The 16926-nt window shown below is 47.0% G+C and overlaps 1 protein-coding gene across 5 annotated transcripts in view; it reads right to left on the bottom strand.

Annotated features, from left to right (window-relative positions):
• Positions 1-16874, bottom strand: part of FBH1 (F-box DNA helicase 1) — a 29556-nt gene extending 12682 nt beyond the window's left edge. The window contains exons 1-10 of one of the 5 annotated variants that reach the window (XM_072856931.1): positions 16826-16874; positions 16076-16238; positions 14408-14572; positions 11781-12352; positions 10293-10423; positions 8400-8535; positions 7962-8152; positions 5052-5165; positions 3321-3415; positions 1188-1356 (exon numbers count right to left, since the gene is read on the bottom strand). In XM_072856931.1, coding sequence (XP_072713032.1) covers positions 1188-1356; positions 3321-3415; positions 5052-5165; positions 7962-8152; positions 8400-8535; positions 10293-10423; positions 11781-12352; positions 14408-14572; positions 16076-16085 — 1583 coding nt within the window. In that variant the 5' untranslated portion in view covers positions 16086-16238; positions 16826-16874. Of the gene's footprint in view, positions 1-1187; positions 1357-3320; positions 3416-5051; positions 5166-7961; positions 8153-8399; positions 8536-10292; positions 10424-11780; positions 12353-14407; positions 14576-15215; positions 16049-16075; positions 16256-16825 lie in introns of those variants that run through there. The other 4 variants (XM_072856940.1, XM_072856924.1, XM_072856927.1 and 1 more) reach the window with 4 other exon arrangements.
• Between the last annotated feature and the right edge of the window lie 52 nt (positions 16875-16926).

Below are 16926 nucleotides of genomic sequence, written 5' to 3' on the forward strand. Positions count from 1 at the left end.
CTCTAGGAAGCCTCTTCCAGTGTGTGACCACCCTCTTGGTAAAGAAATGCTTCCTGATATCCAGTCTAAACCTCCCCTGATGCAGCTTTGAATCATTCCCACGCATCCCATCACCGGATCCCAGGGGGAAGAGATCAGCACCTCCCTCTCCACATCCCCTCGTCGGGAAGCTGTAGAGAGCAATGAGGTCACCCCTCAGCCTCCTTTCCTCCAAACTAGACAAACCCAAAGTCCTTAGCCGCTCCTCGTAGGACATTCCTTCCAGCCCTTTCACCAGCTTTGTTGCCCTCCTCTGGACGCATTCAAGGACCTTAACATCCTTTTAAATTGTGGGGCCCAGAACTGCACACAGTACTCCAGCTGAGGCCGCACCAACACTGAATACAGCGGAATAACCCCCTCTTTTAACCGGCTGGTCATGCTGTGTTTGATGCACCCCGGGATGCGGTTTGCCCTCTCGGCTGCCAGGGCACACTGCTAACTCATATTGAGCCTGCTGTTGATCAGCACCCCCAGATCCCTTTCTGCTGGGCTGCTCTCCAGCCACTCATCTCCCAATTTATACTCGTGCCTGGCCGTCACTCCATCCTAGGTGCAGGATTCAGCATTTGGACTTGTTAAATTTCATCCTATTAATCATTGCCCGATGCTTCAATCTATCTAGATCCCTCTGCAAGGCCTCTTGTCCCTCAAGAGAGTCAACAGCACTCTGGTGGCGGTGCCAGAAGCTGTATCATTAGAACAACTCAGGTTAAGAAAACCCCTCCTCTGCTAAAGAAAAGCAGCATTTACGAGTGGTTGTACCACTGATGTGTAAATGGGAAAAAGCCATTCTCAGTGGCTTTCTGTCTCCTTGTGAAGTGCTCCTTGGCTACAAACACAGGCAAGATGAACAGCCCCCAAAACAGCAACGGGGCTTATGTCAGCACAGTCTATGCCAGCACAGGGCAATGAGTCTGCTTCCCCAGGCTCACATGGATGCTAAAATCACTGGCCCATCCAATCTGGAAGAATTTGGAAACCATAAATCACAGTCTGGCTTGAAGCAAGTGAAAGAAATAATTTCTCCCATTATTTTTGCTTCCTCAAGTCCTGGAGGCTTACTTCAAAACCAGACCTTCCTTTCCTGACATGTCTTTGTTCTGCTCCACTGGCCTTCAATGAAGGAATCTAAAATCCCCACTCACTGTTTGCCGACACTTCCAAATGCTAACGAATGGAAAGTCTTGCACGTAACGTTTCTGGGGAAGACACATTTTCCCCTCTCTGCAACAGCTTTGTTAAATGTCACGTAAAGGAAATTGAGATCAGCAAACTTCTCTGCATACTTGACCAAGGTTGAGGTCTTTCCTGTACCTGAAGAACAGAAGAAAGTAAACAAAAAGCATCCAGAGTCAAATGAATCCGCACACATCGATGAAAGCATCCAGGTATGAATGAATCCGCACACCTCTCATCACCTTTACTTTCCCTGTCCTGCTGTCCTAATTGCACAGCAGGACTATTTGCAACTAACGGGAATGTATCCACTGACTCAACTGAAGTCAGCAGAAGCTGTGGAGCAAAGCAGCTTTGAAAAATTACAGCTTGCAGCCTAAAAGCTTTTTTTTAAAAAAATAATTTTATCACCCAATATTCTAGAAGTCTGAGCATACATGAAGGTATTGGTTCTCTTGAAAGACAGCTTGGTAAATGAAATGTTAAAATTGCTCTTTTGAATGATTCATGAGCTCATTTCCTTGTAAGATCTCCCACTAATGCTGCTCTCCTTTACTCCAGTTTGCTGCAGGACAGCACTGTCCGCACCTCATGGCAAAGTTGCTTCACTCGTGGGGTACCAACCACAACAGAAACTTCAGACAAGAAGGGTTCTGCACATTTCCTTCTTTGCCCCTTTTCATATCCTCAGCGACGACACAGTGTCAGCAAGCTTTGTCACCTTGCTGTTCACACTCCTCCCAGAGGACTCGTGAACGTTGGACAAAGCAGGTCCCAGCACAGATCTCTGCAAGACCCCAGTGGTTACCACTGCCCGTGCAAAAAACTGACCATCTGCTCCTACTTTTGCTTCCTAGCTTTTAACCAGCTATTTACCCATGAGGACCATCTTTTACCATTTTGCCTGGTACAGATATTGGTCTTGCTGGTAGATTGCTCCCACATCTCCCTGTATAACTCCACTGCCACGGCAGCTTTCACACTCAGCTACTGGTTCAGCCACTTCACCCTTGAGTTCCTTTACATCTTCTGCGTGATGCAGTCCAGATCATGAAACGAACAGTACCAATGCATATTTCACCTGCAACCTTTCCCATGTGAATACGAGACAGACCTTCTGGTGGACCCCCTGTAGAGAACAATCCTGAGACTGGTCCTTTCCAAGACCTTCTACAAGGAACTCGGATGCAGAAACACATTTAGCTTTTCTGCCACCGCATCGTTCACTCTAAGGCATCCTTTACGCTGCAGTTAGCTAACAGATGCTTTGGCAAGCATCCTCATCCACACGTTTGAAGAAGGATTACGAGTCTTTTATGCTTTTTGCCAGAGGTTCCTCAAGCTCTTTTTCTGCCCTGCCTTGTTGCAGTTACATGTAACCCGTCAAGAGTTCATGAACATTCCCATCTTTGTCATTTGGACACAGTGACTTTCTGCAGACATAAGAAGCCACCATTAGTGGTTTCTGTACCGTGGTGCTTAGCTATTTGTGTCCTTTTGCAAGCCTTTTGGGCAGACAGCATGCATTAGCTCTGAGCCCCCAGTGCGGTGTCTTTAAAAGGAACTCTCTGCAGATGAAGGGAGATGATTTACTTTTCCTTTTATTTTTAAATAGGTTTCCTCAATTTTATGCAATTCCCCTTTTCAAAACAGTGCACAAGTGCAGAAGATTCCTTGGCTCGCGTTGCTCTTACAGAGATGCTAAATCTAAACAAGTACGAGCGGCTCCGTCTAGTGGACTGTGGACAATAACACTGCGAAAACGGGTGCAGCATGCGACTAAGCAACACGCAGAGTGTTGCTTCTCCTCTCCTGGGTTCCCTGACAAGCTGCTCTGGGCAGTCATCGACAGCGCCCAAACACTCGGTTTCGGTATCATGTCCGAATATGACATTTACCCAGCCTGCATGGGAGTAACCACCACCACGCTTCCCATTCCTATTTCTCTGCAAAAGCTTGCTCTGATTTTTTGTATTGATTAAAAGTAAGGTTGATCCCCCTGGCATCCACACAGTTCCTTGGACAGAAGAAGCAGAGAGGGAATGCAGGAGCAGAATTAGAGGTTATGCATCTATTCTTACAACATAATTTTTGGCTCTTACCTGCAAATGCCATAATTTTCACTATTTGACCATGCTCAATTTTGTGATTTAAAATCCTTTGCTGTTCATGGGTCAGTTTTACTTCAGGCCAGCTACTAAAACCAGAAAAAAACAGAGCAAAAGGAATTAAGAAAATAAATCCTCCCACATAAAACAAACAAATTGACTAACAGCAGAAGGAAACCAATGAATGATTTATCCCATCCCACAATCAGGAAGGTGGCACTGGAGCAACTTGGTTATTGTGCAAATGAGAAAAGCATGGAATAAGAAAAGATTGAAGATAGCAAAAAAAAAAAAAATTAAACCTTGGGGAAGGTTACATAGGAAGAGATCTTCTCAAGGGCCCTAAGCCATGCTTTAAAAATGAATTTGGCACCCTGGCTCCTTAGGCTTATTGAAAACAAACAGTGACTTGGGTTTGGGGTGTTTTGCTGCTTTTGAGAGCATGTACCTTAAATTGCTCTCCAATTTCTCAGCATGTAGGACAGATCAATTATCCCTGCCTCTCAGAGGAGCTGAGAGCTTTGATTAACATTAAGAAAGGCATTCAGCGCTTCTGGCTGGAGTGCAATTGTTTTATTCATAAAGGTCTGAAACCTGTAATTAGCCAACAGTGTGAACCATCTCTTCGCACAGGGTCCTCCCCGATACCAAGCGTAAGGGCGGAAAGCCTTGTTTAAGTATCCTTGACATTTCACAGCTGGCAGTTAGATGACTGCCCCCAGGATGCATCTTCTACTGAAGAAGCAAAATCTGCTTAGAAAAAGATTTTGAATGGAGGGGGTAGAACAAAAAGGCTGGGAAACCAAGAAGCACTGAAACCCAACGTCTGTTTACCTTTTTTTTTTGTTTTGTTACTACCTCTCTCACTGTTGTACCTCGGATCATCGGTGATTTTATTGGATTTATCTTTGCTAGACCTCTGTGATGGACGAAAGCACTCCTATTCCCCTTCTGTAGGTAAGAACAAGGAAGCTAAATGACTCAACCCAGGATAACTACAGCAAAAGGGGAACCAAGTCTGGCTCTCCACAGGCCAGGAAAGCGTTTCACTCCTTACTGTCCTTCCTTTGTAGGCAGCAAGCTACCAACCAATGCTCATTTATAACAGATATATATATATATATATAACGGTTAGTATATAACAGTTATCCAACAGGATCTAGAAAACAGGAGCCAAATCAATATCCTGTGGCTGGCATCTTGTTTCCTCCTGTGCACAGAAAGCAGTGTTTATAAATGAACAGCCACATTATTTGCGCTACAGTAACATCACCAGCAAGCCAGTCCCCATTTTGGCTGAGTGCAGCTTGCAGTGTTCTACAGGAAAAACGCTGTTAAAATTAAAGGAGGCACTCTCCCCTCCTTCAAGAGCTTCTCATCCATAGGGAGAATGGTGATTTGGGCTCTGCGAAATCTCAGTGGAGTGCAACTTCAGAACTGCGTTCCACTGATACACAGACCCATCAGTGAATAAAGATTTGTAAATTCAGTCAGTGCTTGGTAATTTAATTTCTACAGATTTAAGGCCTGATTCTGGTTTTCCTCTGAGAATTCAGGGAGAAGATGGCAAGGAGCAGAATAAGGTTTTGTACTAATCCTTATGAATCTCAGAGTCTTGTCAACCAGTCCCTGCCATGAAATGTTTGCTCCCCCTCCAAGGTTCAGCTCTCCACCAGGGCCCTGCGTACTTAGATGCGTTGCTTGGATCACCTAAAATAGCATTACCTGGACCATAAGTCTTGTCTGCAGCGTGAAACCAGTGTTTCTTCTTCTACTGTCTGGATAGTTACAGAAGAATTTTCCACCAGATACAAGCAGTAGAAAATATTGTAATGGATCCTGGAAGAAACAACAAAAGAGAATCTATCATTGAGAAATCACCAATAACAAATTAAACGTCTACAGCCACCTAATAGACTGCCAACATCTTGAATACTTCCAACAGAAAAATGGACAAAGCCCCAAGCGCTCAGGGAGTTGCAGGAGACAATATTAATACTTCAAAGTGCAATTATTTATATCTTGAAAAGAGACTGCAAAGGCACCACGGGGACAGCTCTGTTTGTGGCCTCTCCCTCACTCCTGCTAGGTTTCAGGGTCTGCCATGCAAACATGACCTGGCATCAGAATCCACACGATCCTTTTGCTCTCCTGAACCACTATCAGAGTCTGGGGAAGCCCGAGAGTTTGGGCTAGTTTAGGCCTCTAAAGTGAACCAGTTTCATCCACTGTCTTATGATGATTTTATACAAGTGTTTTAGCCCTGGCAATACTTCATGGTGCTTTGCTACTGCAAAGAGAGGAGCACAGCGACTTAAGCACAGCGACTTAAAGCCGGCAACCAAGCTGGTTTAAAATTAACCTCCATTGTATGTCAGGGTTGACACCACTGTGGTTTTACCTCTTTTAGTGAAGCTTTGTTCCTGTGACCGAACAGCTGCCACCCCGGGCCACACTCCAGGACAGACTTTGTGTCTCACGTTAGGTGACCTGCGCGCTCAGGCTCACTAGTTGCTCTAAGAGCTGCAAATAGGTACCAGACAGTTCCTTGAGGACATGTTTCCTCCTTATGCCCTAAATCACAAACCTCGTGTGGTTTGAAGAGATAATGGCAGAAGAGACATGATCATTCCTATTTCTTCTAGTCTAGATTGTTCAAGGAGATGGAGATGGGACGTGGGTGACTTTGACCATGAGCTCTCATTGCTTGTGAGCAACACTCTCTGTCTGCCACATCTTCAGCAGGCATTTACTCAAGTTTATGACCTTAGCCAGCAATTATCAATCACTAACAGGCCAAACAAGCATCCTGATTTCTCTGGCTGGTAGCCTGAGCACATGGCCCATGACTGGGACCATAGTTCACGGCCACTGGGGAAGCAGAGAATGAACCCTTCTCTTGCGTCTAACACAGGCTGAACTATAACTTGCAGAGGGCAGCCTACAGAACTGTCTTCTTTCTGGCTATAGGTTCCTTTTCCAGTTCAGTTCCTTTCCAGTCTTCTCATAAGAAGAATTTACATGTGTCCTTAATCCTCATCTCATTCTCACTGCAATTCTGAAGCAATGTGTGGGCTCCTACCTGCACTGCTGGGCACCTCTGTGAACACAAGGCACAGGATGGATGGCTACGCACGTGCAATGGGTGCCCAATGGTAGCGTGATTTAAGAGGAGTGAAGTGAATAACTGGTCACAGGAAGGTAATAACTGCATTAAATTGTTGCAGCTGATGTGTATCTATTTCTATTATTTCTAATCAGAAAGTTTCTACAGTTGCTTTAAAACCTGCTTTTGTTTCTGAAAAAAATTATTTTTCTTGAACACTACTTCCCAAAAAACAAGCAGACTATGAAACAGTCTAGGAATTAAAGCAAATCTAAAGGCAACGCTCCTGAACGTTCCTGCAAAAAGCTAGGGATGTGCACACTGTTCCTGACAAACTGCATGCACTGAGGAACTGAAGAACCCTAACCAAGAGGAATATAATGGCTCATGAGCATATACTCACTGGATACATATCCTGGTTTCACCTGGAATTGAGTTAATTTTCTTCCTAGTAGCTGGTATAGTGCTGTGGTTTGGATTTTAGTGTGAGAATAATGTTGATAACACACTGATGTTTTAGTTGTTGCCAAGTAATGCTTACACTGGTCAAGGACTTTTCAGCTTCCCATCCTCTGCCAGGCGCACAAGAAGCCAGGAGGGGGCACAGCCAAACTGCCCAAAGGGCTATTCCATACCATATGGCATCATGCTCAGTATAGAAACTGGGGGGAGTTGGCCGGGGGGGCAGTGATCGCTGCTCAGGGACTGGCTGGGTGTCAGTTGGCGGGTGGTGAGCGGTTGCATCACTTGGTTTTTCTTGGGTTTTGTTCCTCTCTCTCTCTCTCTCTCTCGTTTTCCTTATTATTATTATTATTATAATATTATTTCAAATATTAAACTGTTCTTATCTCAACCAGCAAGTTTTCTTACTTTTGCTCTTCAGATTCTCTCCCCCATCCCACCAGGGGGGAGGGTGAGCAAGCGGCTGTGTGGTGCTTGGTTGCTGACTGAGGCTAAACCACGACAATATAGAATCATAGAATCATTTAGGTTGGAAAAGATCCTTAAGATCATCAAGTCCAATCGTTAACCCAGCACTGCCAAGTCCACCACTACACCATGTCCCTAAGCACCACATCTACACGGCTTTTAAATACCTCCAGGGATGGCGACTCAACCACTTCCCTGGGCAGCCTGTTCCAATGCTTCACAACTCTTTCGGTGAAGAAATTTTTCCTAATATCCAGTCTAAACCTCCCCTGGCACAACTTGAGGCCATTTCCTCTCGTCCTATCACTTGTTACTTGGGAGAAGAGACCGACCCCCACCTCTCTACACCCTCCTTTCAGGCAGCTGTAGAGAGCGATGAGGTCTCCCCTCAGCCTCCTTTTCTCCAGGCTGAACAACCCCCGGTCCCTCAGCCGCTCCCCATCAGCCTTGTGCTCCAGACCCTTCCCCAGCTTCGTTGCCCTTCTCTGGACACGCTCCAGTACCTCAATGTCTTTCTTGTGAGGGGCATAAAATATATGTTACATATCACCATGCCTAGAAAGAGGCAGGCAGGCAGGAAGCATCTCCCCACTCCTTACCTGTTAGTGATCGCAATATTCCTGTCTCTCATCGCATACAGCAGCGTGGCTATGCAGTAAAGCGTCTCGGTCACGTCCACAACAGAGAGTGTAGAGCAAGGTCTCTGTAGAAATGCCATCAGCTTTTGGATGTCGCTGACACCGTCGGAGAAAAGCACCATGACTGCAATTATGGCCCACATGTTCTCAGGCTGGTATGGGCAACAACAAGAAAGAGTGAGCAAAAAGCTTTGAGCCTTTAGGAGCAGAGAAACCCTGCTTCAACCCTGAAAAAACACTTAGGCCATGATGAATAGTTAAATCCTCTTCAGTCAGCCTGAATAGTACCAAATAACACCCCAAAGGGAAAACTTGAGACGCAGGAGGGCAGATATGACCTTAAAGCACCAGCAGTTGTTAAACCTTTTAAATAAACCAGGTAATAGCTGTTAAACCTACCCCCGTCCTGCTCTGTAAATGCGGCAGTTTGTTGGCAACGCAGACTTCAGCCTTTGAGAAGAGGTGATGACTCTTCAAACACTGGAGAACCGCACTGGGATCTACCTTCCGGCTGGTGGGTATGGCAGACACGCACCTGCACAGAACGGGAACAGCAGCATTTGTAAAGAAGCCTTATCAAGTGAGTTTATTCTCCAAGTAAATAACGCTTCCTCCAAAGTATCATCAGTCAGGCTGCAGTTAAGCGTAACTATACCTTGCTGCGTGCCCCACAGATGTGACTGGATGCATTCAGTGGTGAGGCTGCAAGGTGCTGAACTTGGATTTCCAACCCTAGCTCTTGTGCCTAGAGCCATTTAGACAAGTAATTCCTAGTTCTGTTACACCGACACGTGCTTAAATACTTTGCTGCATCAAGCCATTAGTCTGCAAGTTCATCCTGGCTGTCTCGAAGTCTTCTTCCTACTACCTTGCTCCTAACCCAGTCTGACTCTCCTATTCGCACCATTTCACCGCCATACAAAATTGCCCTCTAGACTACAGAGATCTAAACAGAGCGCTTGCTTTTATCAGGCACCCATCTTGGGCTTGGGCTTGCTGCTGAGCTGTGACTGATACGTCAGTGCAGGTCCAGGAAAGCAGCCTTTCAGGAAAAGAAAAGAAGAAAATACATTGGAGACAGGACGAACCGGGAAGAAGGGCTTACACCCTCTACAAGGTATTTGTGTTTTAGCTAAACCCAGGAGATGCTGAGCCACTCTGAGACCCTGGCTGATCTGGAGATGGAAAAGCAGTGCTGACATGACAGATCCTGAAACGTAAAGGGATGCTATAAGGGACGCTTAGACAAGTCTCACTCTCTCCAGCATAGTCACCCTGCAGGAAGCAACCATATAACATCTTCTCCCAGGCTTGTTGTTGGGTGCCAGAAGGCAGCAAGCGGCAGGACAGCCCAGCCTTTTTTGATTTTTTCATCTAACGCTTGTCTTGGAGCTGCTGGCAGCTTCTCTCTATTGCTGTACCCAACCTGGCTGTGCTCTGACAAACAGGTCCATCTCCAAAACCTTCCTCTGAGCCTCCAAATCCAGCCTCTGGAAAGCTTGCAGCTGCTTGCTGACACCCTCTTGCTCAGGCTCTCCTCACCTCTTTCCTCCTTCAGGGCAACAACCATCTCTCTGCCCTCCAAGAGGCAACACCGTCCAAGTCAAAAGGCCACCGCCAAGACTGTTCTTATGCCCCCTCTTCCCAGTCCATGTTCAGTTTCTCCGTCTCCTCAGACAGTAGTACGAGGCTATACCTGCCCCAGACTTTGCAGCCTCTCCCTCACTTATCCATCACTTCTCACTTGCTATCAAAATCAGGGAAACTGCAGAAGGGACTTTGGAAGCCATGTGCTCAAAGCATGGACGACTTCGAAGTTTGGTCGTTTGTCCAGCTGAGGTCTGAGCATCTCCAAGGATGGAGATTCCCCACCTCTCTGGGCCAGTGTTTGAGCACTCTCCTAATATCCAACTGGATTTCCTATGCTGTAACTTGTGGCCATTGCCTCTTGTCCTCTCACTGTGCACCTGCAAAAAGAGTTTGGTGTCATGCTCTCTACAGTCCCTCATTAGGCAGGGGAAGACGGCAATTAGATCCCCTCTCCACCTTCTCTTCTCCTCTACTTGTACATTGTGTGCTCCCGACACAACAAAGAGGAAAGGGAAGGGTTTTTTACCTATTTCTAGACCCCTATTAGTGATTTCTACTGTTCCTTCCTCATCTTCCTGTACATTTCACACCTGTTTAGAAGACAATCCCATTTCTCTCCTGGCAATTCACAGGATAAAATGGAAGAAGACCCGAAGGTCTGAGGATCCACAGGTACAAAGTCAAGTGCTGAAGTGGACTCACCTGATCAACCCCAACACACATCCTTCCTGCTCCTTTGTTATGGCAAAATCCTGCAAGATCTGCTCGACTCTGTGCAGGGCCGTGTCCTCCTTCATTAGGTACCGATGGTACAGCTTTTTCCAAGGAATGAACTAGAATGTGAAGCACATACCACTATCTTTCATCTCACAGCATTGGAAAATAGGTTTCTTCTGGCAATAAGCTAATCACTGTGACTTCCAAAGAAGACCTGGGGTTCAAAAAGTCCCTGTAGCTTGATGGAAACAGGTACCTAGCATGAGATGGGGAAAGAAAGAGGAAACAGAGGAAAGAGAGAAAGACTTTTTCCTCATAGCCTGCAAACATGTCTATAAAAGGCTGTTTTTTCTAGAGTGATGGGAACAGGGTGATGCTGGTTCGGTTTCAAATGTAAAAGCATTAAAGGAATGGGGATATTTTCAGCATTATTGCACAGATCTGCTCTGACTGGAGTCTGAGTGCTTAAAATCCCTGTGTCCATGAAGCCCTACCCTCCTACCGCCTGCTGTTTGGACTTCTTTGGTCAAAATAGACACGGCGCTGCCTTTTAGGCTGTGTTATGGAGTGAAGAGCAGACTTGGGAGAGGACTTGAGCACACTGAGCATTCAATGCATGCATTTTCCATGCATCTCCCTAGCTCTTCAGGCTCAAAGCATGCACACTGTGCTGATAAAGCACTGAGTGCAGGACACCTCCTGCATGGTGTCCAGCCTTACCCATTCAAATTTATCGGAAGGGCATGAACAAGAACTTGGACGTCTACAAAAATTTGGGCTGTGATCAGTCCCCCACCACTCTGAGACAGCCTCTTTGTAGAAGCTGAGGATTTCCAGTGTGAGTGGTGAGCAAGTCTAGCGGTGCCAGCTGTCTCTGAGCCACCTTTAATTGAAATGCAGAGATCCTCTCTGCAGCCAAAACAACTTCCAGGGGGTTCACGACTGTTTGTACTGTGAGGACCTTGACTGCAGATGAACCAGGCTCCATAAAAACAGAGTTAAAGGCCTTTCCTCTAAACCTGTTTGACTACCAGAGACACGACACATACACAGGCTGGGCGACAGTGACGTACGCTGGCCACGAGAGGACACTGCCCAGTCTGGTAGCCAGAATTTCCTGTATGGTCCCTGTCAGAAAAAAAGGCTGCAAGGAAAACAGCGAAGGGGGATTTTGTGGAGTCTTACAGGATGCTCACTTTCCATGTATGGGAAGAATGCATCAAGGGAAGTTACCTCAATATCGATCTTCTGATACAGGTTGGCATCTGAAGATGCCACTGTAGTACTGAAGACCAAAAAATTACAAAAGACCTCATAAGGATGTGGGCATTAGGGAACAATAAAGGGGTTTAAAGGAAGAAAGAGAGACAGACACAGCATGGATGCTCCTACAGCAACACATGCAGCCACAAGACTAAGAACGGAGCAGTAGGAGAAGGGACAGGCTCAAATCAATATCACAGCCGTCCTTACCAGTGGATCACTGACTATCTCCCTCCAGCAGTGACACACCAGGCTCAGGTTCTGATACAGATCAGTCACTGGTAGGAAAGCAAAGATGTTCCTAAGGACTTCAACAGGCAGCTCTTCAATGCTTCCCTGAGGCAATTCCCAGTTCCGAGTCCCCAGGAGTCCATAGTGTGCATCAGGGACGGGTTCGATTTCCATATCATCAAGCTCCTGCTTGATTTGGCTGCGTTCCTGCTTGATCTGGCTGCGTTCTGGATGAACCACCACTGGCTTCTTCTCAGGCTCACCCCATAAATCGTGCTCTGGCTTGTGAACACCTGCAGCTGTAGCGGACAGAGGCCATTTTCTGGAGCTTTCCCTTGGAGCTGGTACAAGGTCCTCATCCTCCAGAAAGGAGCAGGAATCACCACTGATCTCCATCACAGTGGAGACACTGTTGAAGGAATCATCATGTTCAGTGAAGATGGGATCCTCTAGCTCTTCTTTGATTCTACTGTTCTTCGTCCCACTGGCACCTACTTGTTGTGTCTGAGAGATCTTGAAGTAATCGGTGATGTTCTTCTGCTGACCTTGGCCTGCAGAAAGAGGAAGAGCATGAGTGAAGTTAACAGAAACAAGAGCAAAGTGCACTGCTCCTAACTGAGCTAACAAAGAGACCAGAGGTTGTGTAAGGTGGTAGTTTTTTCCACAGGGTTTCTCACAGACGTATGAGCTTATTACAGGTGAACTGTCCTGCTTCATATTGATTCTCTGGCAACCTACGGAATTCAACAGAACAACATTCATCTCGTTGGACTGTCCACATAATCTGGGCGCTGTCAAGGTACATCTGACACCTCCACTAGCTTCGAGAAAAAGATATGGTCTGCATAACAATCTCTCAGATCAACAATCCTTAGCTACATAACGCAACAGACGTGTGTTAAACAGAAACACAGCTGCAGAATGAAGTTCATGGGAGATACTTCCACTAGCCAAAGAAAAACAAGAAGGAAACAAAATGTAAGACTCGAGTTGTTGTGGTGTGCCTCAGACTGAGGTTGGGCTCCCAGCGGTTATTTATTGTTCTTAACCTGGTGAATGAGAAGCACACTAAGATCTTAGAAAAGCTTCAGGGTTTAACTACTGCTCTGCACCATGAGAAGGTCACAGCACCAAGCCTCTAGCAGGCTGCTCCTACCACAGTATGAGACCAATGCCTTTAAGATGATAAACAGCCATTTCTTGCCAGATATTTCCTGTCTGCAATGTCATAAAGCACTGGAGACCATAAAAGAAAGCGAAACTTGGCAAGAGACTGCTCTCAGCAGCCTCTCGTTTCTCTGACAGCCACACAGTCCATGTAGCACACAGACTAAACTTAGCAGCACTAATGGTATTCACTCTGTCCAGCTCCTAGTCTGCAACATATCCTGATGCTTAGCTAAGAGGCAACTCGAGAAAAACAAAATTACAAGCAGCTACTGCTGATTTTAATGCATTTTATTTCTATATGCTCATGAAAGCATAGCTTAAAGAGGTCTGATTTGCAAGACACTTGCTGCTTAAAGAGAACAGCTCCCCTGCTACCATCTGAGTCCAATACTCTAAAAGCTGGAGCATCTAAGATTACTAGATTTTTAAAAGTGAGCTAGCCAAAGATACCGCTGATATGAAAATGGAAAAGAAAAGTATGTCTACGAGCACAGAGTCTAGGACTCTGGTGTCTTGTCCTGGCTCACCAGCAGATGTTCTCTGTGAAGTGAGTCAGCTCACACCAAGGTACAGAGAGATTCCCAAGCCTCCCAGGGAAACACCAAAATGCTCCTAAGTCTAATCTTCCACTCAGGAGCTCAGGAATAACTCAGGATGTTTTTTCTTTGCTTTCTACCTGTCTCCTTGCCCACACGTGTGTGTAGCGTCTCTTGTTGTTCCACAAGTTTTGAGGCTGGGCCTTTAACCCTGCACCATGAGCTATTTGAAAACAACTCTTTCACCTTCAGTTTGAGCCCTGTCATGTGCAGATTAGCTCAGAGTCTTATCAATTCTCAAAAGCCGTCTAAGGCTTTGGCACTTTTGAGACCCATGTCTACGAGTTGTGTATCACAATGTTTCCTGCTCCCAGGAAAGTCAAAGATCATTAATGTCTGTTAAGTGCTCAACAACACTTTTGCAGTCCTATATAACTAGACAGCTCATTATTATTTAATAAGTATCCTAAAGAGCATCTAGAAGCAGGAGCCACATCATTAATAATGCCCAACTGCAGAGGCTGTAGTGTTCCTCAGGGAGAGCTCCTGTTCTCCCCAGGTAGTTTCCGACAGCTCAACGAGAGAGACACGGAGGCATTTCTGGTGTGAGGGAGACTAAACACACATGTGAAGGCAAACTCTCTCCCCCATAGAGGGAAGTATTCAAAGGTATCTCTTTTTCTTGCCACTTGACTTTGCAGAGGCAGAGATTAAGCCCAGTTTTGCCACGCACCACTCAAAACTGACCAATTTCTTCCATCTGCACTCACCTCGCCTGGCATTACCCTCCCATCAGCACAAGTCTGACGATGGATTACACAACGCCTTTTTGTTCCACCCCATATTAGCATTTCTCTCCCCCAAATCACTTAGCCTTCAAAGTATTCGCAATCGGTGTACCTCCTTGATGTCTCCTCTTCCGGTGGGTGGGATGGAGGCCCCTGTTTACATCTCCTCTACTTCGTCTTTGACTCAATGGCTGCGTCAGGGAGGAGGAACCTTCTGCGCTCCGTGCAAGAGCTTCGCAGTCATCGGCCGTGAGGTGCGTTTTTTTGAATCGCTTCACTGCTTTGCCAACATGCAAACAAAAGACCCCAAAAACAAGCTGTTAGCAAACAATAATATACAGTCCATGCCTTTAACAGAGGAATAAGTACACAGTTTCTTTTCAGAAATTTTATAGGACAGTCCCAGTGTTTCAGCCAGGAGTTTCTCTGAATAAATCACAGCAGAAGCTTGTACAACACTCTGGCGAGATGCTAACGAGGGCAATGCATCGTGTCAAGGTGACACATCTGCAATCACTGCAACAGCAACTTCACCCCAGGTCCCCACCCCTGCATTGTACGAGTCTTTGGAACAAAAGAGAATGACGTAAAATCAGAATCCATGCAAGTTTTGTGGCTTTCTCTACAATACCGTAACATGGAGGAAGCAGATACAGGCATTCATGTAAATGCAAAGTATCATTAGGAGGATGCCGCGGCTGAACTGCTCGACCCCCTGTGAGAGACGACAGCGATTTGCCCGGGGAAGGTCAGAGCCAACATTCAAACACACAAACTTGAGCCTCTCGCAAACAGATCCAAGCTGGGATCCTCTGTTAAGGAGGAAACACAACCCACTCGCAGCACAGCTCTTCCTCACGAGAAGGACAGTTAAGAAGCAGCACAAAACTATCTGAAGAGTTCTTTTAAGAAAACCTTACTTGAAATCTGCATGAGCTCCTCTCTTCCGTACGCGGGACGGCCAGCAGAAAAAGTACAAACAATGCAACTTGCTTCTACAGAAAATGCTCACAAAAAAACCCAAAACTACGACACAGGATGGGCTTCCGTTCAATCGGAGAATTATCAGCAAAACACTGCAAAAGCGGTATTGCTTTCACTTTATTACTACACTGTGCTGCGGAGGATAAACTCCTCTAACATGTTTATGGCAGCCACAAAAGTAATCGACTGATCTCGTGCAGCAGGATCCAGGGGTCTGTTTCTTTACGCTGCTTCCTCCTTTTCATCCACATCAGCTCAACAGAGTGGCATTAAAAGCACCCGCTGAGCTCCCTGGGGAGGCTATTTTCTAACAACCCACGTTCCTCAAAACACAGCAAACGAGGCAACCAGAAGAAAAAAAAGCAATACAAGACAGTCCTGTGGTACTCAGGGACACGCTTTAGTGGTGGACTTGGCAGCGTTAGGTTTACGGCTGGACTCGATGATCTTAAAGGTCTTTTCCAACCTAAATGATTCTATTTGATGATTCTACTTTAAAGTGGTATTTCTCACTTGAAATTGAAAAGTTTTTCAGATTAAACAGCAGGAATCATTGAAGTGCCGCAATTCTCTTAAGCACATGGCCCTGGCAAACATCAGAGCCGAGGTACCAGCTCTGTGCCCATTCTTGGAGCTGTTGGACACAGAAAGGTCTCGTGCAAGACTGGATGTAGGATTGGGGGCAAAACCTCTGCTCCCCCACCCCAGAACAGCAAAACCCCCGAAGTGCCAGGACCACGGCACAGGGTTCAAGTCCAGAAACCCAACACAAGAAGATGACCCGCTCAGGCTTCACCTGCATTCATCTTTTCTCCCTTTCCTCCCGATTTCCTACATGCGACAGCAGTAGACACAAAAGTGCTGAGCAAAGGTTGCGTCGCACGTCAGGGTTTATGGCGTCAACCATGTAAGGAACGTGAGGGGGAACGGAGCTCGTCCGCTACGAGAAGACACTCCAGCTGTGAAGCAAAAGGATCAGCCATGAGCAGCAGCCACAGAGAATGGGGGAAGATCCCTGGGGACCAGAAATATTTGGGAGGAGAAGATCGAAACTACTCCCGCGCCGGCACTTTGTTTCCAAACCCTTTCCCCTGGCCTTGTGTCCCCCAGCATGGTGCGCACCCGGGGAGACCCCTGGCAGCCCAGGGTCCCTCTGGTGCTGCCCCACACTGGCCCAGAAGAGCCCCCCCAGTGCCAGCCCCTGCTCCCCGCCTGCTGCCTCCATATCCAAGAGCTCTCCTCCTCTGTGCCCCCCATTGCCAAAGCCCCCGCATTGCCAAGGGCCCCCCCGCCATGCCAAGCCCCCCCCTCCCCAATCTCAGAAAGCCCACCCATTGCCAAGGGTCCTCCCCCATTAGCAAGTGTCCCCCCCATGCCAAGCCCCCCAATCCCAAGGAGCCAAGGGTGTCCCCCATTGCCAAGCCCCCCCAATGCCAAGGGTCTCCTCCCATCTGCCAAACACCCCCCCATGCAAAGGGGTCCCTTCTCTACCCCTTCTCACCCAAGGGCCCCCAGCTCGGCCCCCCACCCCCCCTCCGGTGCTCACTCCGCTCCCGACGCACTCGGACCCGCCTCCACACTCCGCGCGCTATTCCTCCGGCCCGGCCCCGCCCCGCCCCGCCCCGCCGACCAATCAGAGAACGCGCG

This window comes from Ciconia boyciana, chromosome 1 (assembly GCF_034638445.1).
Source record: "Ciconia boyciana chromosome 1, ASM3463844v1, whole genome shotgun sequence".
Classification (NCBI taxonomy): Eukaryota; Metazoa; Chordata; class Aves; order Ciconiiformes; family Ciconiidae; genus Ciconia; species Ciconia boyciana.